Here is a 26,360-nt window from a genome sequence, read left to right as displayed (position 1 = left end):
GTAGTTCTAGTTACATTTTCATTTTAATGAAAATGAGGATAAACAGACAAGCAGACAAATCTTCTCAACACGTGGATTGCTTGCCCAAGGAGACAACCCCTCAGTCAGTGCTGCTCCGCTCTCGCTTCCATTTCTGCTGCCCAAGTCACATCACAGACGGTCCATCAAGGCAAGGTGGAAACTACATTATGATTAAGTTCTAGAAATTTTAATATTAGGAGGTAACAAGCAAGGAGGAGTGATGAGATGTTAGAGGTAAACTGTGTCTGCTTCAGTGACTTTGAGTGTCACAAGTACCCACCATGCATAATATCTGCACACACTGTAGGTGCCCAACATCCCCTCATCATCTACAACTCATCACAAGTATTATAAACAAAACGTGGCTATCATCAAGAGAGGTATAAAGCATTATGGATGTATTTGTCAATTATACAAAACAAACAAAACTAAAGTTGGGGGAAAAAAAGTAAAACTAAGGGGATGCCCAACACAGGCAAAGCAATCTACAGAGAGAAAGCAAACATGGAGATCTCCTAGGAAGGAATGCGGTGGCAGGAGACGGACAAGAATCTGCCATCGAGGAAGGTTAAAAGTAGCGCTGGCTTGAGGGTAGTTAATTGAGTGGTACACGTACTGAAGTTTATTAATTACTAAAGTTAATTTTGAGGCAGAGCCTGGGGAAGTTGAAGTTTAAATAGTTCTAGGATAGGAGAAACATTTCTGACCTGAAACTAGAGAGTTGAAACAAGAGCACACTCGGTTTTAGAATGGAAAGTGACAGTAAACTCGTATGACTAAACTAAACTTGCAGGAAGTTGTGCCCTGGGATTCCACAGGTATAATCCACATAGCAGGCTAAGTGTGCTGGGCTGCTGTGGACACCATGGTTCAAGGCTACTTAAGAACTACTAGTTGCCATCATAGAAAGTGTCATCACCTTTACCTGGGTTGATTTGGCTTGGCTTGTAACTTCAATTTCTGGTTATATTTCCCCACAGTATAGGGCCAGCTTCTTCTCTCTGCATCCCCTCAGAGGATTAAGACCCAATTCACAGATCCTTTACAATTTCCTTACTTTCAGCACCTCTCCTATTAATTTAGCCTATATACTTAGCCGTACTAATTAACTGTATCTAATCATGCCCTGTAATAAAGCTGGCTCAACTTCGCTTTAAACAAGATTCACTATTAAATAAACAATGGGTGCTTAGCTTGTGAAAGAAAACCAAGTATGAATGTTGCTGAGGGAAAGTTAGTTGAGAATCTGTTACTTGACTCTAGTGGTTCTAAACAAAAAATGTCAGGCCCACCTCCACCAAAAATCTTTTTAAAGAGGGAGAGGGCTGGATGCGGTGGCTCATGCCTGTAATCTCAGCACTTAGGGAGGCCGAGGCAGGTAGATCACTTGAGGTCAGCTCAACACCAGCCTGGCCAACAGGGTGAAGCCCCATCTCCACAAATTAGCCAGTCATGGTGGTACACACTTGTAATCCCAGCTACTCGGGAGGCTGAGGCAGCAGAATCCTGAACTCGGGAGGTGGAGGTTGCAGTGAGCTGAGATCATACCACCGCACTCCAGCCTGGGTGACAGAGCCAGACCCTGTCTCAAAAAAATAATAATAATCTAAAAAATAAATAAAAATATAGAGGAGGAGGATGGAAAGGGGAGTGGAACCACATGGGACTGAAAGTGAAAATTTAATAGTCCACCACTGGTGACACAGAAGGAGAGGCCGTTGGCGAGGAGGAAGACAGAGGCCTGGGTGCACCAGCTAGGAATCCTGGGTCAAGTTACTCAACGTCTTTCAGCCTCAACAAATCAATTGGTTGCCTGGCGAAGAAATACCTTCCCCTAATGGTTTGTTCTAGGGACAGAATATAGTATTATGTTAATTCATTTCAAGCACTGCCTAGCTTATAATAATCCCTCAATAAATGGTGAATTTTCTTTCTTTTTTTTTTTTTTTTTTTGAGATGGAGTCACGCTGTGTCACCCAGGCTGGAGTACAGTGGTGTGATCTTGGCTCACTGAAACCTTTGCCTCCCAGGTTCAAGTGATTCTTCTGCCTCAGCCTCCCAAATAGCTGGGACTACAGGCACATGCCGATGGTGGATTTTAATGATGATGGTGATGGTACTGACACTGATATTAATATTTCTTTCCCAACAATCTTGGAACAAGGATGTACACAATGCACAGTACTCATAGGCACTCTGTCACTCAAAACCAGGTTTTGGGATAATATATGAAGTTGGGCATTCTACTTAGGTTACAGATTGTGGATAAAATTGATATCATCATCATCATCATTATTCACCCTCTCCCCAGTCATGTAAAAGTAATGGATAAGAATATCACTTAGACAATAATTTGATTTATTTCAAAAGTTTGCTTGAGGAGTAGTAATTATTACATTGATGTTTAATTTTACATAAATAAGATATGCCGTTGCATTAACAGCAGAAATTATCATGACTGGAGCAAAAGGACCTTCACCTAAATCTCAGAAAACCTGCAGAATAAGGTTTAACTTGAGACAAGCTGCCCACTAAGCAACCTGGAAGATGCATCTCTAGGTTACATGGCCATGTTTGACCTGCTGAAAATGTCTTCATTGTTCATTCAACAAATATTTACCAAGCACCTGCTAAGTGCCAAGCACTGGTCTAGGTACTAGCGATACAGCAGGGAACAGACAAGGTCCCTGCTTTTATAGAGTTTATGCAAACACTACAAGTCACAAGGGGACACTGTGGTGATCGTGCCATTCCCTCTGAACTCCAGTTCTAAATGTTTTCCGAAGACAAATTAAATTACAGAGCATGTGATTACTGACCATCATCAAACTTATTCTCCAGATACAAAAGCGCACTTTCTACCCTATGTAAGTAAACCTTACTGCTTCCTCACAAAATAACAGCAAGTCCTACAGATTCTTTCTAGAGGGTCACAGAAACCTTGAGGCTCTGATGGAACAGAAGATGTTGATATCTCTTTCACATGCTCCTTCAGCACCGTATCTTGGCAACCCTTGCGGGAAGATTTGTAAAGATCCACAGGAGAAATTTATCCAATTTAATTACCTTCTTACTTCATTTCATAAAAGGGAAGAATATTCTGGTTCAGACCTTCCCTTGGTGGCATTCTGCTGAAACCTATGTTCTTCAGGCAAGTATGTACAGCTCTTGGGTTAATGGGCATGGTGCTGAATCTTGACATGGGAAGATCAAGGAGAAACCCCACTACCCACTGCTCTCAATTCTGAGGAGACTGGAATAATGCAAGATTGAGTCAATGGACACTTAAATACAAAATGAGATACCTACTATGGGCTACAGTTTCTCAAAGCCTCTTGGAGTGGGTGAGGATTAGGAAGAGAATTCAGAGTGAGAAAGAACACCCCACCCCAGTGCACCGCACCTTTAGGACCTTGAGACAGCCTCTTCTCATCAGCCTACGCTTCTGGCACACAGTGCAAAGGGCGGCAATCCCAGGGTGCTTTCAGGTCCTCAGATGTCCTCAGATTAGGAATTCCATCAGTGAAATTCTATGGCTACTATACCTTTACATCTCAGGATGCAAGCTAAGAAGGACTAAAAAAATGTAGGTACTAGCATTATTTAGGGCACAGAAATCTCAGGTGATATACTGGGATACATTCACAGATATATCTCAGAAGAACCATTCCATGGTTCGGGTATAATGCTGAAACACATCATGCAGTATCCTCATCCTGGAGGCTCTAAGTGTACATAACTTCTGAGGAGGCCTGTAGAAAAGAAATCTGTTCAGCTTCGTGAAACCTAACATTTCTCAAAATTATTTGGCTATGGAACCCACCCCATTTCTGGACAAATACATCAATTTTTAAAAATTTATCTAAGGCTTAATATGTGCCAGCCACTATCACAGTGTTCAAAGGGGAATGAGTTCTGGTCTTCAAAGGAATTACCTATTAAATGTTTATTTTCAGAAAGAACTACTTGAGGCAACCAATGTATTGGGGTCTTTATCTGATACTTTAACCTGATGGATCTCTCCAACCTACGAACTTTCCCTCCAAATCCCATGATCTTTAGATCTGGAAGGGACAAAGGCAGTACAAAGGTAGTGTTCTGCACAAAACACAGCCTCCACGGACCCACTGCACCACTGTGTCAACTGAAAGCTCCGTGCCAGATACCAATGGGCTTTTGCGCCATTTGTATGCATCATTATATCTTTGAATAGAGCCTGGCCCACTGTAGGAGATTAATAAATGTGTTTTTGAATGAGTGGTGAATGCCAAGGACTCCCTCTAGCTCCCAAAATTCTGATGAGAATGAACAAAATTAAAATCCTATCTTAGTCTACACAGACAAATTGGATTTGGGTTCCCTTCATTAAATGCCGACCTTACTGTGCAAACCTGCTTTATATGCCAAATTCAGATGTGGGCACTTCTTATTTGATGACGTTATGAGCTAATATTATTTGCAAACGTTTTAATGACCAAATATATCTTTTTAACTGAAGCTAATGCATTGAAACGTAATCCCTTACAGAGGCACAGCTGTCTCATGGTCTGAACATAAAACTGGGATTAAAGAGCACTTTCTCACACAAGCATTGCAACTTCCTTTAAAAAATTTAATATTCATGTACTTTAATTTTTCAGTCAGTAAAATAGGGAAATATGCATTGGCTGGTCTGCCTAAATGAAGTACATTTGAAATGTATAAATAAACAAGATGTCAAGAAGCAAAACAATCACTAACTTTGAAATTGGATGTGAAGAAGATTCAAAGGATTTAGCCAATTTCAATCTCATACGCAGGAAACATAATGATTTCCTGGCTGTAATATTCTTATCAATAGAAAGAAAGAAGCTCAAAGAAAGTAAAGTGAGTAAATAATTGTTTTTCAAATAAAACAGCCTGCTGAGCCTTCCCAAAACGTACAGAATCTTTAAAAGTGGAATTAATGTTCCCTGGATTTCACAATGCTTTATTTCTTACCTTGTCTTTACACAGTCAAGTGGCATATCATTTTTTAAAACCATCAGGGTAAACAGATTCTAATTATTTTATTGTGTAGCCTTTCAAAAGGTAAAGGAAATGTGGAGAGTTGAGAAACTATGCAACCCATATTGTTGGCATCTCAGCACTTACGATCATTACAAGCACTCACAAAAAAGCAGTGCTGGGCTTTAAAGCTGAACTGTATATTATCTCTTTCTCAGAGCCCTGGGGCTATCACTGCAAAGCACAGTAGTCCATTCTAAGCTCTGAATAAAGAAAAGGAAGAGATCATTAAATTATAATTTCCATGCACAATTGGTACAAGTATTTCCTACCAACAGGATTAATATGAAAGCAAGATCCCAGAATAAAGCTGCTCAGCAGAGAGGATGGCAGTTTAGTGTCTTGTAAATTTGATTTCACTGAAAGCCCTGACACATCATAATAGTGAAATCCTATTTACTGTAGCAAGCAGGATGGATAATGTTATTTAATACCGCTGTACTGTGTGCCATCAACTTACAGCTTTGTACTCTATGTTCTCATCTTACCTTAAGGTTAATACTTCTTGACAGCCTACATGGTAAATACAGCCCCAAATTAAGTGCTGATCCCATAATTTGCAAATCTTTCCTCTAAAGTTAGACATAGAAAAACTGACTCCGGTTAAGGGGATCATTTTACCTGGATGCACTTTTAACAGCTCACCCTAGAAAAAAAGTAAGTCTCATATCCCTAAAGTCAGATTTAAAAAGCAGCTCAAGGTTACCTAAACCATATTTCCAATTCGAATTTCAGAGAGGTTAACAGAAAAGCCAATGCATTTTGAGGATTTGTTGAATAATGAATTAAGGATAAGACCCTCATATCTACTATACTGTATTGATTTTTTTCCCCAGAGCACAAACTAGGGGGGGAAAAAATCTTGCTTGCTACTTTTGGAATATCTGCAATAATAAACTTCCCTTAGGAAACCAGGTAAAGAGTGTAAAATAGTTCCATCTTTGCACCTAAGTTATAAATGTGTCAATTATGTTAACAAAAGATATGTTGATACTGGGTCTTATTAATTTTTCTACTGAACAATTAACATCTAAGTGCATTTACTTAAACTACCATCACTGGTTGATGACAAAAAATTGAGAGTAACTCAATGTACACAATCCAAGCCACTTTAATAAAACCTGTTGCTTATGACGTTACAATTAAAAATGGTATTAGCTTCTACTAACTTCAACATCCAAACCTGTGGACTATAGAACCTCATCTCTCGTTTCTGTAGCTCTCAGTAACTACAGAAACCACAGGGAATCTGCCCTGATCTCCACATGAATGAGGAGGCCAGTACAAAATTTCCTAGTGTCAAAGGAATAGTACATCTCTCTAGGTTGACAAGTGCAAACTAGTATAACCTACGTAGGCACATCTACCAGGAAGTTACATTTTTAACTATTATGTTAAATTTACTCTATCACATGGCAGGGCCAAAATAAGTTATCCACATGACCTAAAATCATTGGCAACTGTTTAGAAAGCATGTCCCGGGGGGAATGTCAAACGGTTTCTTAATCCCACAAACCAAGTTTAAGTAATCCATCTCCAAAAAAGGATTGTTTATATTTTAGTATCTCAGATGTCAGTAGTCTAATTGTGAATCCATCCTGTATTATTCCCTTGAAAAGGTTGATCCAACTTCACTCACTGAAATATTTTACAATGACAGTCTTCATCTGGTAGTAAAAAAAACATAATAATTTCTTCCCACAAGAAGCACACTGGGCTGACAATAACCTGTTCTGTTGTCATTTCTCATTATTATCATTGTTGGCATTATTTTTTCCCCCAGCTTCACACAGAGGAGCACAGAAACAAAGGTACTAAATGAGAAAGAAGAAGTCACGTAATCAAAAGCCAATTAATCACACAGATGAGCCCAACACTTTATGATGCAATAAAAGACATGTCATCTGCCATAAGTGAGAGACTTTTAAAAATTGCTCATTTGATGTAAGCATGACCTTAGAATTTAATTAGCAACTCTCTCCACAGGTGACAAACTAGTAATATACTTCTCTTCTTAGTGGCAATTTATTTTTCACCATTCTCTTTGTATTATTCTCTTTTGCTCAGCTTATATAATTCTCTCCCCATCTTAATTTTGTGGGATTTCCTGCAGTCTATATGCAAATTGCTGCCGAAATCCAGAGGTGTCTGAAAACTGAAAGCAATCCATGCCATGCTGGCATTTATGATTCACCAGGTAAGTGATACAGGGGTGTCTAAGACAAAGTTTCTGCCTTCGTGGAACTTCTACTGGATGACTGGGAAGGCAGTCATGAACAAGTTAACAAATAATGAGTAAACTAATTACAGATCTGGAAGGGTGCTTTCAAATAAATAAATAGGTTGATATGACAGAGACAGGGTTCAGAAGTCTAGTTTCTGATAGTCATTAGGAAAACCTAAAACTTGTAAGGGAGTCAGAGACAGCTATTCAGAGGTGGGAAAGAACATCCCAGGGAACAACAAAGGCAAAGATCCTGACATGGGAGAGAATTTTGAAGGATGGTATACACTTAGCAGATCTTCAATATAGTAAGCATATGATGAATAATAGATAATATGTTTATAGACAAGGAGGCATCTATTGGACTATATGCCATGGAAAACTAGCCTAATAAATCAAGTCTTCCATTTTTTTTTTACATACAGCACATAGAACAATATTTTAAGTGGCCAATCTTACAAATGTATCTTCATATTTAGGAATGCAAATAAATTGTGAATGCAGTGGGGGAGGTACAGGGAGGAGTTCTCAAAGCAAAAATGCATGCCACATCACCGGGTTATTCAACATTGTGTTATACCTAACTAAATTTTCTGATTTCCCTCAGCTCCTGAAGCCAAGAGGGCTTCAGGCTGAGCCAAACCCCGTCATTCTCAGGAAAGCCAAGAGCAAAGTGGATTCCATAGAGCAAATCAATTCAAATTCATAATTGAGAAGTTATACATGCCAAACACATTATCGAACAGCTCAAGTCTTCAACATGTCCTGGGGAGACAAGGCCCTTCATCCTGGAAGACCCCTGGGAGACTGTGGGTTCTGCCCTCTCTGACATGATAACCATGGTCCTTTCCCTCACTTCCCTCCCACAGGACCAACAGACTCCTGAAAAATACACATTCTCCTGAAGAACATGCAACGATCCAGACTCTGATGAAATAACTATCAAAACACTTTGTCAAAAGTTAAAAAAAAAAAAGTTTGCTTTCTTTCCAGAAGATGGAAAGAGATGAAAAGATGGAAAGCAGTATTATCAAAGTATGAGCAAGTGAATGAAGACCTCAAGAAGAAATTTTTAAGCTGCTTTAATGACTACAAATTTCTTATTTCAATGTGAAAGAAGCACAACTAGATATTAAAATAACTCTTAGGGGCATCATGCTGTAATCGCTAGGTAATAAGACCTTATTCATTCCTTGTTGGTCAAATTTTCCCAGGAAATGCCAAATTCCGGGGAGAAAATTATTCATTTTTGAATGCTTAACATTTTTAGGTTATGAGGTAGCATTAAACAAATTATAATGTCAGGAACTAAAAAGCTGTATTAGAAACTGGAAAGAGCCAACTTGAATGACCCAAAGAACTAACACTACAATCAGAGGATTTACATACAGAATGAACATCTTCAACTTAGTACTAGACAGCAGCTAAATGGTTAAGCATGGAACATGGCTCAAATCCAGATCTATCATATTTTGGCTGTATGTTCTTAGGTGAATTACTTTAAGCCTTCACCTAAGCAATAGGGTGCACAGCCACACAGGGTTGTTGGTGAGTATAAAATGAGACAATCCACGCAAAGTGCCAATCACAATGTAAATGCTCAATAAATGTTATCATCAGCTATGTTAATGAGGATGCTATAAACAATAACAAAGTATTCAAAGTTAAACTTGACTTTCTCCCAGGACAGAATTAAATTATGAATTTAAATGGTTAGTGAAAAAAGATACTAAAATATTTGTGTGCATTTTAAAACCATACACTAATTGCATAAACACGACTTCACAGTATACGCTTAGAAAATCTAGAATTCATTCACTGTGCTACTTGTAGAAAATACAGAAATATGCAAGTTATGGAACCTCAAAAACCAAAGAAAAAAAATAGAAAATACAGAAATAAGAAAATGAGCTCTGTGTCCTCAGGACTGTACAAGATAAACACACACAACTAATCACAGATATTATAAACAAAATGTGGCTATCATAAAGAGGTATAAAACATTATGGACATATTTGTCAATTATACAACAAACAAAAATAAAGTTGAGAAAAAAATTAAAAATAAAGTTGGGAAGACAAAAAAAAAAAAACAGAATTCCTTAAGAGACTCGGAGACTACTTCTTAGAAACACTTAAGAACCTTCTCTTTGAAAGCTGTTCTCAGCTTCCTCTCATCACATCACCAACCAGGAATTAACACTATCTATGTCTCTTATACCAATACTCGGGAATTAATACTCTCTAAGTATCTTTCAATTAGGTAAAACGCCTGAATGTGATATCTCTAATGTTCACCGATATGCCACTGATAACTTAGCAACATTTGGCTACGAAATAAGGACTTAAAAAATCTTTTCGAATGGCTTTGACCTTCTCTCTCAGTAAAGTGTCGCTGCTTTTGAAAACTGGTTTTAAAGAGGGTGAAATCAGTGTCCAGTTAAATTACACTTATTACTCCTAACAAGTTAGTGAAAGAAGAAAATTATCTCAGACTCCTGGGTGCAGTGGCCAATATAAATACCTGGGTGGAGGGGGTTCCATTCACACATGGGAATTATCTAATTAACAAGGAGTTTATTAAAATAGATCCAAGAAGCAAATCAAGCTGTATTACAAAACTAAATGTACTTCACATGTTTTGTGCACTTTGATTTATACTCTCAAAAGAAATTTGCATCAAGCCAATATAAATGAATAGTTCAAGTCATCAAAAAGTGATAACATGTACAATTGCTGTTAGTTAATCTAGTTGCTGTGCAGATGGTAAGGTTATCTTAGGAATCTCCCTCAGAATGATTCTGCAAAGGACTCATTGATGCTACACCATCTGGTATCTACTTTATAGTTTCATCACTTCATTTGGTTAAAAGAGGAAAGATATGTGCTTATGTCCACTTTTAAACCACAGGCAACCTTGATTTCCTAGTAAGTTAGATGATTCTGCAAGTTATATTAATACTAGAATCATTATTTCTTACAATACGAATTAATGGATTCAGCATTTTTATACTATCTAATACAAAAGTGTATGCAGAATTCCTAATAGAAACAGTTAGACATTGTAATTTTCACTGCCATCGTAATACAAAAGAAAATCCCTTTACAATCTTTTGCATTATGCCTAGAAAATGCTTCATCATTAGAGACCTAAATGTCTCTCACATATTCCTGGAAGAAATCCAAAGTGACAAAATTCAACTTGGGTACTTTGAGAATGACAGTGACAAACAAAAACAGGACTGTACAAAAATGGGCAAAAGACACAAGAAAGTTGAATAATATTAATTTTATGATCATCATTATCTTATACACAATGGAAAGTAAGCAGATATTCTTTCATGGCAACAGCTGGTATTTGTTAAGCTCTTTCCAGCTTTCAAGGGGCTTGTACACACTCATCTGATCTACCCCCCATCACCATGAAGATGAGCAAGGAACAGAGTATATCCCCATTTTGCAGATAAAGAACCAGACACCACAAGATGACAAAAGCATGCCTTCTGACTCCTTGTCTAACATTCTTTCTATCACATATTACTTACTGTGGAGTTATTGAGTATTAAGTAACAGTAGTGTACATATTCCACCTTAGCATTCTAAGCTTACTGGTACGTCTCAGATTTCAGTTTCAACTGCAGGCTAACTACTTTCCAGCCTGATCTTCAAAAAGGAAAACAATATATTCTGCATATATGTAATTTGATCTTATCATATCGTGTCTATCTAATCTTCTACCACTTGTTCTACTTCATGCCAAAATGCCTAACAGTTTATTTGCTGAGAAGTTGTTGAGCAGGTAAGTTCAATCTGCCAGAAACAAATCCTCTCAGACACTTGTACCAATCAAATTGGTGAGTCTATGAGAAATGGGAGAATATTTGTCAGTGCCTTTTCTTGAACCCGACAATAATTAAAGGCAAGTTTATAAGGTACCTAACATAGTAAAACCTGACGGCAAAGAAAACTGTCATTGGGTGAGGAAAAGCAGGTGCCAGGTACATCATCTCAAAAACTTTCACTTGCACTCATTTAACATTTACTAACTCTGATATGGTTCGGCTCTGTGTCCCCACCCAAATCTCATCTCGAATTGTAATGCCCACATGCTGAGGTAGGGACCTGGTGGGAGGTAACTGGATCACGGGTGTGGTTTTCCCAGGCCGTTCTTGTGGAAAGTGAGAGAGTTCTCAGATCTGATGGTTTAAAAGTAGTTTCCCCTGCACACGCTCTCTCTCCTGCCACTGTGTGAAAAAGGTGCCTGGTTCCCTTTCACCTTCTGCCATAATTGTAAGTTTCCTGAGGCCTCCCTAGCCACGGAGAACTGTGAGTCAATTAAACTTCTTCCCTTCATAAATTACCCAGTCTCAAACAGCTCATTATAGCAGTGAGAAAACACACTAACACAAACTCTAAGCCATGTACAATGCTCTAGGTATAGAAGTAAAACAATTAGTGGGTAAATGGTTACTCTGCGCTACACACTATTACAGGTGCTTTATGAGTATTGGCTCATTTAACAAATTAGTGAGGTGAGCACTATTAAATCATCACTTAATATATGAAACAACTGAGAGGTAAAATAAGATGCTCCACATTACACAGCAGGGAAATGACAGGTCAGAAATTTGAATCCAAGGCATCTGACATCAGAGGCTTGTGCTCTGAATCCGAGTTCTGCCCACAACCAGGGGGCCAAATCAGGCCCAGTTCCTGTTTTTGGTTTTACATTTTTAAATGGTTGAAAAAAAATTTAAGCAAAATTTTGTGATGTGTGAAAACCATACGAACTTCATACTTCAGGGTCCCTCAATTAGAACAGGGCCATACTCAATCATTTACAGGTGGCTTTCTCTGATTCCACATTACAAAGGTAGAGTTGAGTAGCTGCATAGAAACCAAATGTGGTGTGCAAAGCCTAAAATATTTACTATTTGGCCCTTTACAGGAAAAATTCCTGACATTCTCTAAACCATTCCATTTTATGCCTATTCAACATCTCTACTTCAATGTCTGAAGTGTCCCAAGCTTAACATATCCATAATGAAACTCCTGATTTCCTCTACCACCAACATCCCAATCCATATCTTAAGAATCTTCCCCTGTGGAAAAAATCTTCTAGTTATAAAAGCCATAAACCTAGAGTTTGAGTCTTTTCTTTCTTCACTCACGTTCAAAGCCATCAGCAAATCTGGTCAGCTCTACCTTTAAAATACTGAACCACATTTCATTACTTCCCCTGCCGGCACTCAGATGCACACCAGTCATTCCTTTTCCGAATTACTGCCATAATTTCTTACTAATTTCTCTGTTGCTTCAACTCTTGCCCAAGACAGCATCCAGAGGGCTTATCTGTTCCCAAATCCCCCAGTCTTCCCCAACATGCCAAGTTCACGCCTGCTTCATGGTTTTGGCAATGGTTTGCTTCCCTATTACCATAGGCCTCTTCCCAAATGTCATCTCAACAGAGAGATCTTCCCTCTCTACCCAACTCCATGCCTAAACCCCAGCCCTAGGACTCTCTTTTCCCATTTTATTCCTCTCGAAATTATCATAACCTGCCATACAATATGTATTCTGGTTTTGAATTGAATTTAAGCTCCAGGAAGACAGATGTTTACCTCATTTTCTTCACTAGTACAAAGCTGCTGGCACAAGACCAAGGCCAAACATATATTAGGTGCTTAAGTAAATATCTGCTAAATGAATGAGAAAATGCTCCCTACATTCAAGAGGTACTCAGTTCAGTAACATACAGAGACAGCAAACACATTTAACACACACATAACTGTACTGAGTGAGGGTTAATATTGTATTTCTTATTTTTTCTTATTTTCTTATCAAATAACATTTTCAACAAATAAAATTTTGAGAGTTTCATTCAAAAAGAAAAAGAGAGCTCAATCTGCAACCTCATGGTCTATTAATCTAGATAACCAATTAATCTAGATAACCAATCTACTTTATTGAAGAGGGCACTGATAAGGTGCTCAAACTCTCACTCTTAAACTCACTACCTTCTTTTGTCCATCTCTGTCCAATGCTAGACCCATGCTGACTTGACACCCTATCTCTTTTTCCTTTCTCCTAACTCATGTTTAACTTCTACTATTCAGCTCCTATCCACCTCTCCTGAAGGAGACATTCATTTCTTAACTACAAATGCAGTGAAACTGAGTTTTCAGAAAGAAGATATACCCTGCCAGGCACCAGTGGCTTATGCCTGTAATCCCAGCACTTTGGGAGGCTGAGGCAGGCAGCTCACTTGAGGCCAGGAGTTCGAGACCAGTGTGGCCAACATGGTGAAACCCTATCTCTAATAAAAATACAAAACTTAGCCAGGCATGGTGGTGCACGCCTGTAATCACAGCTCTCAGGAGGCTAAGGCATGAGAATCGCTTGAACCCAGTAGGCAGAGGTTGCAGCGAACCAAGATCATACCACTGCACTCCAGGCTAGGTGACAGAGTGAGATTCCATCTCAAAAAGAAAAAAGCAAAAAAAAAAAAGATAAAAGAAACTAAATACATCCTTTAAAACGCTACCATTTTTAAGAGTGTACTAAAGTTTAGTCAACGTTTGGGGGAGATAAGAGTAGGAGTGTACTGTCTGACCTGGAGGCAATGTAGATTCTAAACATATAAAAAAGTATTTGCATTTGGTAGGTCCCAAAGTGGTAAAATGCCATCAGTGAACAAATAATGCAACCATTCCAAAGTGACCAAAGAAAAAATGACATTGTTACAGAGGATGAACTACCTACCTGCCTGCTTTGCTTCTTCACTTCCTGGTCACTTTACCACCAGGAAAAGCAATTGAAGTTCTAATTAATTAATATTTAAATAAATACACAAGAAAGCAGCAGATGTGGTAATAGAATCAATGACAAAAAATAGTCATACCCTCTCCTCCAGTCTAGCCAGCTGTTCTTTGTAGAATGCATCCTGCTTCTTTAGCACTCGGTCTTTCTCTTCCAGCTGCCTAGCCTAAAAAAAGAAATGAGGAATATACTATATCAAGAAAAAGCAGCAACAGCAAAGCAAAAGTCAAGAATAAATTGCATTAGAAATAAGAATACAAATCTGAAGATTTTTGCAATCTATTAGGTCTCTGCCATAGAAAAACATTAAGATGATGATTGCTGTATTTAAATGTAAAGAATAAGTCCGCATTGTATTTTTCACTGTAACAGCTGTGTCCTATTTTGTCCAAATATATTTGGAAACGTCAGAATACAGCACATAACAGACTCTTATTTAACTTCCCTATCGAAGAGTAATTTCAAGGACTAATATTTTGTACAACAAAACTTTAATTTTATCCTGGGCATAAGATACATGGCTCTTAACCTTTTTTGAACAAAAAAGTAATGCCTAAATAACATTTTGCACATAAATCTTGTTTAAGAACAGTTAATTACCTGCAAATAAATACATACATTGTTTTATTTCCCTTTATGTAAAGAATTAATTGTTATGGAAGAGTGGAAACAAAAACTACTATATTTATTTCAATAATTCAAAATAATAATAATAAATAACAATATTTCAAAAACTTTAGTTATTGCACTTTCAATTCACAAGATTTTTTAAAATAAAATCTAAACAAGTAAAATATTTTTGGTTCTTTAAAAAATGATGAAGATGGCTACTTATGGATATTTTTCAAGATTTGTAAAAAAAAAAAAATGTATTTCTTAAATTAAGGTTGGTATCTTGAATATTATGTTTAATTGGCCTTTATCTCTGAGGGATGAGACTTTCCTATATCACTCTGAGTTAGATTTTGTTTTCAACATATTTTTTGCTCAGTGAATGCTGAATATATGCCTGACTACAACTTATAAGAAAGTGTGTGTGTGTGTGTGTGTGTATATATATCTATATATAGTATATATAGATATATAGGTATATATGTGTGTATCTTTTAATTTATATAAACAAAGTATATATATTACTTTTAATATGTATAGTGTGTGTATATATATTTTTTAACTGTATGCATCCAGCCATCTATTAACAAGTATATATTTAGGCATTCCCATCCTTGTGCTACTTCACCAAAATTATTTCGCTAAATGACCAAGTATTGCCTGTTTCAGATGTTAAGGTGCCTCAACTATCTGCTTAGTTTAGGTGAACTACTTGCACATTTATAGGTTGCTGTTTTGCTACTTACTTTGTCTTCAATATCCTGCAGCATGTTAAAAATAAAATAAACACAAACAGTTATTTAACAACGTAAGTACTGTTTTTTCCTAATTTCACACACAAACAACATCTGACGGATAATATTTAAAATGCAAGTCAAAGAAGGTAACGGGGAAAAAATAAAAAGGAAATGCTTAACTTGAGACACATTTTAATGTCACTATGCTGTTACAGTTTGAATAGAAGATTCAATGAAAAGTACATGCTGCTTGGAAGCATATGAATAAATAAAAACAAATACAATGTTAAGATTAGATTAAAGTATACCCATATACAAGTATATAATGTATGGCTCCCTGGTACAGCACAGTAAAAATTTTATTAGACTGTTAGGAATATGAAACAAAAAGTAAACAAATTTCAAATCTAATACACATGACTACATAATCTAAAGAGAAAAGACCTCTCTAAATTCAACATAAAAACCCAAAATATAAATAAAGAAAATGAAAAAGAATAGACTCATAAGAAACTCCATAAAACAAAAGCACTATAAAATCCAAAGAAGCAGCAAGTAACAAAAAGAGGAAAAGAAATCCCAACATATAACTGGAAGAGTTAACGTTATTAACATACACAGAACTTAAAAAAGAAGCCTCATCCCCCCACTCCTCTCCCCGCCAAAAAAAAAAAAAAAAAAAAAAAGGCAAGAAATATACACAAACAATATAAACTAGAAATTAACACACAAAAAAATACGAATAATAAACACATGAAAAAATCCAACCCCACAGCAAATCAGATAGTACAAATTAAGGTAATACAGTGTCTAATATTATTCATTCACCAACTAACAAAAATGTAAAATAAAAATACTCAATATTGGCAAGGATATAAGAAAACAGGCTCTCCTATACACTGCTGGTCAGAATATAAATTGGTATACCCATTTTATAAATCAACCAGATAAAATTAACAAGTCTTTAAAACGTACATATGCACTGAGACCTAAAAACGCTACTTACGGTACTTAAGTACTATATGCAAAGATGTTCATGATAGGGCTTTTTAGACTTCATTACAAGGTTGTTTAGAATTGCAGAGAAAACAAAAACAAACCAGTCCAATGGCTAAATGAAACATGTTCTCAGAGTATACCATGTAAAAAAGAAAAAAGCTATATAAATCAAGAGGCAGTATAACCTCTTTTTTTGTAGGGAAGACGAAGAGAAAAAACAAAAACAAAAGACAAAAAAAAAAAAAAAACAGAAGGCTATTTTACAAAATGTCAACAGAGGTTACAGCAGAATGGTAGACTTATGGGCGGTATCTGTTTTCTTATTTTTGCCTCTTTATATGTGCAGAATGAAAAACAAACATACTTAATAGTCAAGGGGCAAAAGGAAGAAATTTTTTAAGGTGAGGAAATGAATCGGTTTCTTGACTGTGGTGGTGGTTACATAATTATATGCACTTGTCAAAACTCATAGAATTGTATATCAGAAAGAATGAATTTAACTACATAAATTTTAAAAATGAATATAAATTAAGCATACTAAAATTTGTAATAATAACTATAAATGTGTGAATGTATGTATAAATCATTAGTATCATTAATTTTCTTATGTGGCCAATTTGACTTCCAGGCATTCAATCCTAGCAAATATTAAAACAAAACAGTATTTACATCTAAGAAAATGCAACGAGCATTATTTAAAGCAACAACTAAGAGTGAACAATAGAGGTTTGGGTAAATAAGAATCTGGCAATAGGATACTGATTATAAAGATTTTGATCCAGCCATATAATCAAACAGTAAGAGTCCTTGAAAGCTGATATCTTAATAGAAAATTAATTTTTTAAAACTGAAAATGTTAAGTGAGAAAAAAACACGTCATAAAATAGCATGTGCCCTAAGCTCCTAATTTTGCATGAGAAATGGCGGAGGGAAGAGCAGAAGGGAGGGACAGAGAAGATGGAGTACTTGTTTATATTGACATGGAAAAAAGTATAAAGTATGGTAAGATGTTATAGTAGTTATGACATACGTAGCGGGGTATATTATTTGGACTGTTTCTTATTTTCTATAATGAACAGTTATTACTTCTGTAATCAGAAAAAAAATCTTTTAAACATCAATATTACACATGTTTACACTTGACTATGAGATGGAAATAAAGCATTGAGGGCATCTAAAAGAGTGAACTATTAAATAATCATATTAACAATTCAAAAAATTTGTTTTAACAACTTGAACAGTTATAGATAGCATGGAAATTGTATTGCCTACTAAATTCTGAATGTATCAGCACCTGGTTTTCTCCCCCATTCAATATATGGCATTATCTACACCGGATATTAAAACACTCATACTAGGTAATGTTCCTTTTGTTCACAGAGTGAGATTTTTTAAAATGCAAAGAAATCATAATGGATATTCCATTACCATTATTTAGAAAACACTAAGAGAATTCAACACTTGAGCCTACTGAGGACACTGCATCAATCAACAAATTTAATTTTGAAGAGCTGATTACAACTTAAATAAAGGATGTACAGATATATGCTCACTCACTTTTCTAAGACATGATCCTTGAAAAAGTTTAAAATAACACGTCCAAAGCTCAGATGCGTACACTAAAGACCAAAGAGGGGAATATTTCCTAAGACCCAACACCACCAAATTATAGGCCAGCAGCACACATCTTTCCCTGGACTGCAAACAGAATCAATAGTTTGAGATCCACTGGGAAGAATAACAAAGTAAGAAACATGGCAACAACACTTTAATAGCACATTGCTTTGAAACAGTTAATATGATGCTAGGAGGAAAAGTCACACGATATGAATCCTGAAACTTAAATAAGCCTAGAATACATTGACTAAGCTAATAGCTGCTGAGGATGGGGAGTCACATTCAACTTTTAAAAAGTACTAAACCTACTGCAAGGAAATAAAACTCCGTAGAGCTCTCTAACAGAGAATCATTGTAAATGAACAAATAAAAACAAAGAGTATTACAACATTATTTATTGATACAGAACCATATCTTGGGGAAAAAAAATATAAAACATTTTCCCCATCTACTATTTGCTATTCCTAGAAGAAATATGTATAGAATTGTTTTCAGATCTTGCCAGATTTGGGATAATGTGACTGGACTTGAAAATGTGACACAATGTACTTAAGTGGATCATTATGGAAAACTAGAGTATCCCATAATGCCAGAACACAAAGAAAATATGGAAATCAAGTTCAAGGAACCCAACACGAACATTCTGATGTCTTAACTTGGTGTTGATAGCTAGATTAAAAGTGAAGTACATATGTTTACTTCCTTAAAGACTTGTCTCTTTTCAGAATGGACTTGAAGGTGCTTTACAACAAGGGGTATAATAAAGTTTATACAGAAGAAAACTCGGATTATGAATATAACATATTGTGCTGATAGGAACTTTACCTTCCCATGAATAGTCCAGGCTAAATCTTCATAGCACAAACTTTTCGGCATTACTACACCCTTTTAACCCTTGTTGCTCCTGGGGACTCAGGTGTGGCACCAACTGCACGGCGCTGGGAACTCGGTGACATCACAATCACTTAGCACAGATAATGAAATGTTACTTTGTATATCAAGCACAAGGCATGTTAAGGCAAGGTTCTATGCTATGGGAAAGCTTGTACATTTTAAATGACAAAGTTCCCTGAAATGTCAGTATTCAATTTTTAATAGTTCAGTGTAAAAAACAAAGTAGGTACCTACTCAACTTTCCATGAGATAACACTATGAAGCCAGAGATTACTAGGATTTAGAAAAGATAACAATGCTCTAACAACATAAACAGGACATCCCTATAACTATATATCCTTTTATTCTAAATCTTTTAACAATCTGAAGCATACATATAAGGAACTGAGAAAGATTAATCTTTCACTATAATATGGATAATCTATGGTAGGCAAAATCTATTTTACAACTCACATAAGCAGATGAGCAAATAAGAGTAGGAAAAAGACCTTTATTCATTGTCAAAACTACATATGAGGTGCAATATATACGAACCTAATAAAATTATATGCTGACATAAAACAGAAAAAGAACTGAAATATCAAAGGAGGCTGAACCATAAACTTGTAAGGTAATATTGCATTTAGAAGCTGTAAAACATGATCACTGTGAGTATCAATTAGCCATAACAGAATAATTAAAGTAGCCATGTATTCAATTAATTGAATTCTAGACTTTCGTTAGGAGAAATTACATAGGGTTCACTGAGTCTTTACCAAGTGGCATTAATAAACAAAGAATTATACTTCCAGCACTGTTTTCCAAACCATACCAGAGGGTGACCTTCAGTAGGGTAACTCATCTAGGTGAACTTAAAGGATGTCCCACCTATTATACTTTTCAATGAGGCATAAGCATCAGCTATAAGCAGACCCCAGCTTGAAATGTTAAACTGCACTGACGTCCACTAATGCTATAACACCTAATGTAAGGTAAACATAGACCAGAGAGATGAAAGACAAAAGTCCATTCTTCCAATATACTCCCTTTTCTGAAGTCTGGAACTCAAACCCAAGCATCCAGGATCAGGGCAGTTGGTGTTGGCGTTTGTATTGTCTTCCCCTTCTCAGAGTTTCAAGAGCCCTGATTGACATTTTAAACTTTTTCATACTAATAACATACTGAAAACAGTCAACTGATTATATCCTTTGCCACACAGGGGTATGATACGGTTTGGCTCTGTGTCCCCATCCAAATCTTATCTTGATCTGTAATCCCCATAATCCTCACATGTGGAGGGACGGACCAAATGGGAGGTGACTGGATCATGGGGGAGGATCCCCCTGCTATTCTTGTGATAGCGAGTGGGTGCTCACAAAATCTGATGGTTTTATAAGTGTTTAATGGTTCCTCCTTCACATGCTCTTTCACTCTCCGGCTGCCTTGTGAAAACGGTTCTTGCTTTCTCTTTGCCTTCCACCATGATTGTAAGTTTCCCGAGGCCTTCCCAGGAAGCGCAACTGTGAGTTAATTAAATCTCTTTCCTTTATAAATTACCTACTTTCGGGTAGTATCTTTATAGCAGTGTGAAAATGAAATAATACAGTTAACTGGTACCAAAGTAGTGGGGCACTGCTATAAAGATACAGAAAATGTGGAAGCAAGTTTGGAACTGGGTAATGGACAGAGGTTGGGACAATTTGGAGATCTCAGAAGATGACAGGAAGATATGGGAAAGTTTGGAACTTCTGAGAGACTTGTTGAACAGACTTGACCAAAATGCTGATAGTGATATGGACAATGAAGTCCAGGCTGAGGTGGTCTCAAGATAGAGATGAGGAACGTACTGGGAACTGGAGCAAAGGTGACACTTGCTATGGTTTAGCAAAGACACTGGTGGCATTTTGCCCCTGCCCTAGAGAACCGTGAAACTTCGAACTTGAGAGAAACATGAAATTGAAACTTATGTTTAAAAGGGAAGCATGGCATAAAAGTTTGGAAAATTGGCAGCCTGACCATGCAGTAGAAAATAAAAACCTATTTTTCTGGGGAGAAATTCAAGCCAGCTGAAAAGATTTGTAAGAGTAACAAGGAGCTGAATGTTAATCACCAAGACAATGGGCAAAATGTCTCCAGGGCATATCAGAGGCCTTCACAGCAGCCCTTCTCATCATAGGCCCAGAGGCCTAGGAGGGAAAAACGTTGCCTGGACCAGACCCAGGGCCCTGTTGCTGTGTGCACCCTCAGGACTTGGTTCCCTGAGTCCCAGCAGCTCCAGCTCTAGCCATGGCTAAAAGGGGCCAAGGTACAGCTCAGGCCATTGCTTCAGAGGGTGCAGGCCCCAAGCCTTAGTGGCTTTCATGTGATGTTGGGCCTGCAAGTGCACAGAGGTCAATAACAGGATTGGGAACCTCTACCTAGATTTCAGAGGATGTATGGAAAGCCTGGATATCCAGGCAGAAGTCTGCTGCAGTGGCAAAGCCCTCATGGAGAACCTCTGCTCGGACAGTGCAGAAGGGAAATGCAGGGTTGGAGGCCCCATGCAGAGTCCCTGCTGGGGCACTGCCTAGTAAACCTGTGAGAAGAGGGCCACTGTCCTCTAGACCCCAGAATGGTAGATCCACTGACAGCTTGCACAGTATACCTGGAAACGCCACAGGCACTCAACACCAGTCCATGACAGCAGCATGGGGGGCAGTACCCTGCAAAAACACAGAGGCGAAGCTATCTAAGGCCATGGGAGCCCACCTCTTGCATGGCATGAGACATGAGACCTAGACATGAGACATGGAGTCAAAGGAGATTTTTTTAGAGCTTTAAGACTTCATGGCTGCCCTGCTGGATTTTGGACTTGCATCGGACCTGTAGCCCCTTTATTTTGGCCAATTTCTGCTATTTGGAATGAGAGCACTTACCCAATGCCAGTACCCCCCACTGTATCTTGGAGGTAACTAACTTGCTTTTGATTTTACAGGCTCCTACATAGAAGGGACTATCCTTGCCTCAAATGAGACTTTGGACTTGGACTTTTGGGTTAAAACTGGAATGAGTTAAGACTCTTGGGGACTGTGGGGAAGGCCTGATTAATTTTGAAATGTAAAAAGAACCTTAGATTTGGCAGGGGCCAGGGTGGAATGATATGGTTTGGCTCTGTGTCCCTACCCAAATTTCATCTCAAACTGTAATCTCCATAATCCCCACATGTCGAGGGACAGAACTGGTAGGAAGTGACTGGATCATGGGGGCGGTTTCCCCCGAGCAGATCCGGTGATTATGAGCAAGCTCTCATGAGATCTGATGGCTTTATAAAGGTCTGAAGGTTTCTCTTTCACAGGCTCTTACTCTCTCCTGCCACCTTGTAAAAAAGGTGCTTGCTTCCCCTTTGCCTTCTGCCATGATTTTAAGATTCCTGAGGCCTCCTCAGCCATGTGAAATTGTGAGTCAATTAAACCTCTTTCCTTTATAAACTACCCAGTCTCAGGTATTTGTTTATAGCAGTGTGAAAATGGACTAATGCAAAGGTATATCTGCTATTCTCTTAAATAAGAATGGAGAGCCAAAAATGAATGATTTTTGAAATTAAAAAGTAAAGCTGACATTGAATAAAGACAGGAGGTTGCTGGAGTACACAAATTTTGAATAGAAAGTGATGTGGTGGTGTTTTGCTTTAAATTATCCCAGAAGTTCTCTCATAACTTTTATGTATATCATAGTGCCTAATAAAAGAAGCAAAATGCAGTGCTGGATGAAATTAGAACCAATTTTATAAACTTTCTTCTACAGCTTGAGAGAGAGGGGACAGTTGTTAACTATATATTTACTCCTCCAGTTTTCTAGTTTTATTTCATAATTTGGAAGTTATTTGCACTATGACAGAGTAAGAAACTCAGTGAGGAGACAGAAGACTTGGGTGCCCATGACCACTCTGTGAAATCACCACACCACCATGCACTGACCCAGCCCAGCACCCATGTTCCAAAACCACCTTGGACATTACTTCCAGAGTCTTTGCCAAGTCATACCCTAGCTGCTTCTCCTACTTTTGCAGCTAATAAAACCTTTCAGTATGTTTCCTATGGCACTTGTTTTTTTTATTTTACCTTGTATGATACATGCTTACTTACCCACTGCTCCTCTCCTTAACTGTAAACTCCCTGAGACAAGAGAAGGGCTTTCCTCCTCTCTGTGTGTATCTTTGGCTCAATCTAGATCTGTACTTTCCACAAGGAAACAGTCAGTACACAGCAGCTGTATCAAATGAACTGCACTGAGTGCAAGAGTTTGTACGAAGTAAGTAGGTACAGCTTCTGGGAAGGAAATCTGTCCTAATGTCCATGATTTAGTTCAAACTACCACATGATATACAGTGTGATTTTATGTGTATGTTATTATGTAAGCTCTGAATTAAGTGCTGCCAGCAAGTTACTGAGGAATGCACAATCCAGGAGCAATCAACAAGTATTCTTATCAGAAGCTCGAAAAGTAGAGAAAGCTACTAGAAGCGCTTCAGTCACCCATGCCTTAATCAACAGTGATGTTTTGCTAATTAGCAAAATGACTGCTGGAAATGGGATTTTATTGGTGAAAATGGTCCATTAACCAGCATAATAAATGTTAGATATGAGTTCTTATTAGTAAAATGAGAGCTATCACAAATATATCAGAATTAGCTGCCATATTATAAAGACACTCCTACATCTGCTACATGAACAGGTTAAAGAAATCCAATGAGGCCTCTAGCTTTTACTGTAGGAATGGTGCCTCGGAATTGATCCCTAAAAAGCTCTGTATCCAGCCATGTGTTTAAGATGGAGATTCTTATCCTTGGCACTATCAACAATTTGGACCAGATAATTCTTTGTTATGGAGACAGGTCTTACATACTGTAGAACGTTTAGCAGTACTCATGGCCTCTAATCCATACAGCCCAGCAGCACTACCCCAGCTCTGAGTTGTGACAAACAAAATGTCTCCAGACACTGCCGAATGTTGCCTAGGAGGCAAAATCGCCTCTGTGGAGAACCACAGGTTTAAGAGGTGATATGGTTAGGCTGTGTCAAATCTCATATTGAACTGCAGCTCCCCTAATTCCCACGTGTCATGGGAGGGACCCAGTGGGAAGTAACAGAATCATGGGGGCGGACTTTTCCTGTGCTGTTCTCATGATAGTAAGTCTCATGAGATCTGATGGTTGTATAAAGGGAAATTCCTCTGCACAAGCTCTTTGCCTGCCACTATGTAAGATGTGACTTTGCTCTTCCTTTGCCTTCTGCCATGATTGTGAGGCCTCCCCAGCTACGTGGAACTGTGAGTCCATTACACCTCTTTTTCTTTATAAATTACCCACTCTCTGGTATATCTTGATTAGTAGCATAAAAACAGACTACTACAAGAGGATTGTTGTTTGTCATCTGTCTCAGGTGAAACTTGCTTGCAAAGAAAATACTTAAAAGAACAGAAAACTGCAACTTTGTTGAGTTTTACAAAACCGGTCGTATGAATCATTTTGTACCGGCTTTCTAATAAAGTTTTATTCAATAAATGTCTGTACATATTGTAGAATTGGGGTTGGGTCTTCTTGTGCTATCTATCATCTGGTGGTAGGGTTGAATTGCAAAGGCATAAAGCACAAAAGCAATGAGAGTGGCTCACATCTTTGTAATGTAATGAATCATTTCCCAGTGAGAAAATATATAAAATATGTACAAAAGCTCTTTCTTTCCTACAGCTTCTGGTAAAACCAGAATCAAAGCTTCTATCACATATAAGACTTTGAATCCATTTAACTTATGTTCAGATCAGGCAGGGCCGAGATTCCGTTGACATGAACTGGTTCTGGTTGTTTAACATTTGTTCTGCTTGGGCAGTGACTACGTCATACCTGTTGTTAAATATTTTATATATAATTCCTGAGAACAAGGCATATTGTGATTCCATTATAACTTACAAGTTTCATGTTACAAAGTAACATGACATTTCAACATGAAAGGTGCTGAAACATATCACCACATCAGTTCAGTGGCATATGCTCTGTGCTCTCCGCCCAACATCCATTTAAGACAAGAACACTCATCACAATCCCCAACCCATAAGAAACATTAAATAAATGCTGAATCAAAAATGAAATGAACTGCTGGGGTTTCAGAGTTCTAACACAAGCAGTCTTATCTTCTCTAAGCTTCAGCTACTACATGCTTATGAAAGACACAAGTGAATATAAACAGCTAACAAGACTAAAAGACCATGGTGAAGCGAATTCAGCAACTGAATATAAAATACAGCTCCAAAAAGCAAAATTCTATAAAATAAATTAAGGACTCTATGTCACAGCATCATTAGCACGCTTAAAAACTTTAAAGCGAAGAATTAGCACTGAAAGATGAAAAGGTGGTAAGAGAGGCCATATTCTATAAAATCGTGTGATTATATGGACTTAGAGAAGGAATGGGCTTTTACTATCAAAGGCAGCTGCAGCACAGATTGGTGTTATCAACTACTGAATGCTACCATCACTCATAAAAGTAGGGTGGTCTCAACTCTAAACTATAGCTGTTGTGAGTACAGAGTGGGAATAAATACTAAGCAGTTTGAGTTATATAACCTAAGGTGCAATTATACTAAAATATCTCTATCTTCTTATTCCATATTGTGGGAAATAAAACTTCCATTTCCAGGCACTTACATATAATCTTGTTTTACCATGGAGATTAAAAATCTCAGAAGCACTCTGACATAGAGACACTAGTTAAACTGCACTATCTGCACCAAGATACTTGGTGTCAGTGAACTGACAAATAAATTGGACAACAACATGGAGACAATTACTGCACAACTTCTGAATTCCTTTTCTTTGTACTAACTTGTATTTGTTCAATTTAAATTTAGACTTAACGTTCACACTATTGGGACCAATTGGCCACTCAACCTCTTTTCTTGCAATCTGTTTCACATCCAGAGCTGAAGAAAACATCCAGAGATCACTCAGTTCATTTTCTAGGAAGTAAGTGAGGCTCCAAGCTCTTTGTCGGTGAAGGGAATTCTTGAGGGTCAGAAAGAGAATTGGTTCTGGGACTCCTGTCTCTTGACAACAGTGTACTTCCCAGACCTATGACTTGATTTCTCCTCATGCTGGCTTGAAGTTAAGAGAAAAAAATGTAAAAAATGACTAATCAAACATTTGTAACAATTTTCAGCCCTGGTCAACATAAAGATTTGTTTTTAAAGATTTTCTGCAACCGTTATTGCACACTACACTAAAAATAACTTCAAATCAACCTGTATACTATGTCGGTTCAGGTCTTCTGGGATGCAGATGCTGAGACATAAAGTACAAGAGACTGATTATGGGGACATGTGTGGGAAGGGTGGAGGACAGAAGGAGCAGAAGAAAGCAGGAGAGCCTCAGACCGTGCT

At 37.6% G+C, this 26,360-nt stretch overlaps 1 protein-coding gene across 2 annotated transcripts in view; it reads right to left on the bottom strand.

Annotated features, from left to right (window-relative positions):
• CHCHD3 (coiled-coil-helix-coiled-coil-helix domain containing 3) overlaps nt 1-26,360 on the bottom strand; it is a 302,441-nt gene that overhangs the window by 88,452 nt on the left and 187,629 nt on the right. For both annotated transcript variants that reach the window (XR_004058031.1, XM_030932908.1), the window contains one exon: nt 14,192-14,275. Coding sequence is in view for 1 of the 2 variants with exons in the window: in XM_030932908.1 (XP_030788768.1) it covers nt 14,192-14,275 (84 nt within the window). In the remaining variant the exon portion in view is untranslated. The remainder of the gene's footprint in view (nt 1-14,191; nt 14,276-26,360) is intronic.

The sequence above is a fragment of the Rhinopithecus roxellana genome, chromosome 6 (assembly GCF_007565055.1).
Source record: "Rhinopithecus roxellana isolate Shanxi Qingling chromosome 6, ASM756505v1, whole genome shotgun sequence".
In the NCBI taxonomy this organism is placed as follows: domain Eukaryota; kingdom Metazoa; phylum Chordata; class Mammalia; order Primates; family Cercopithecidae; genus Rhinopithecus; species Rhinopithecus roxellana.
Note: the sequence above shows the minus strand (reverse complement) of the source record. Positions and strands in the feature narration are given on the sequence as shown.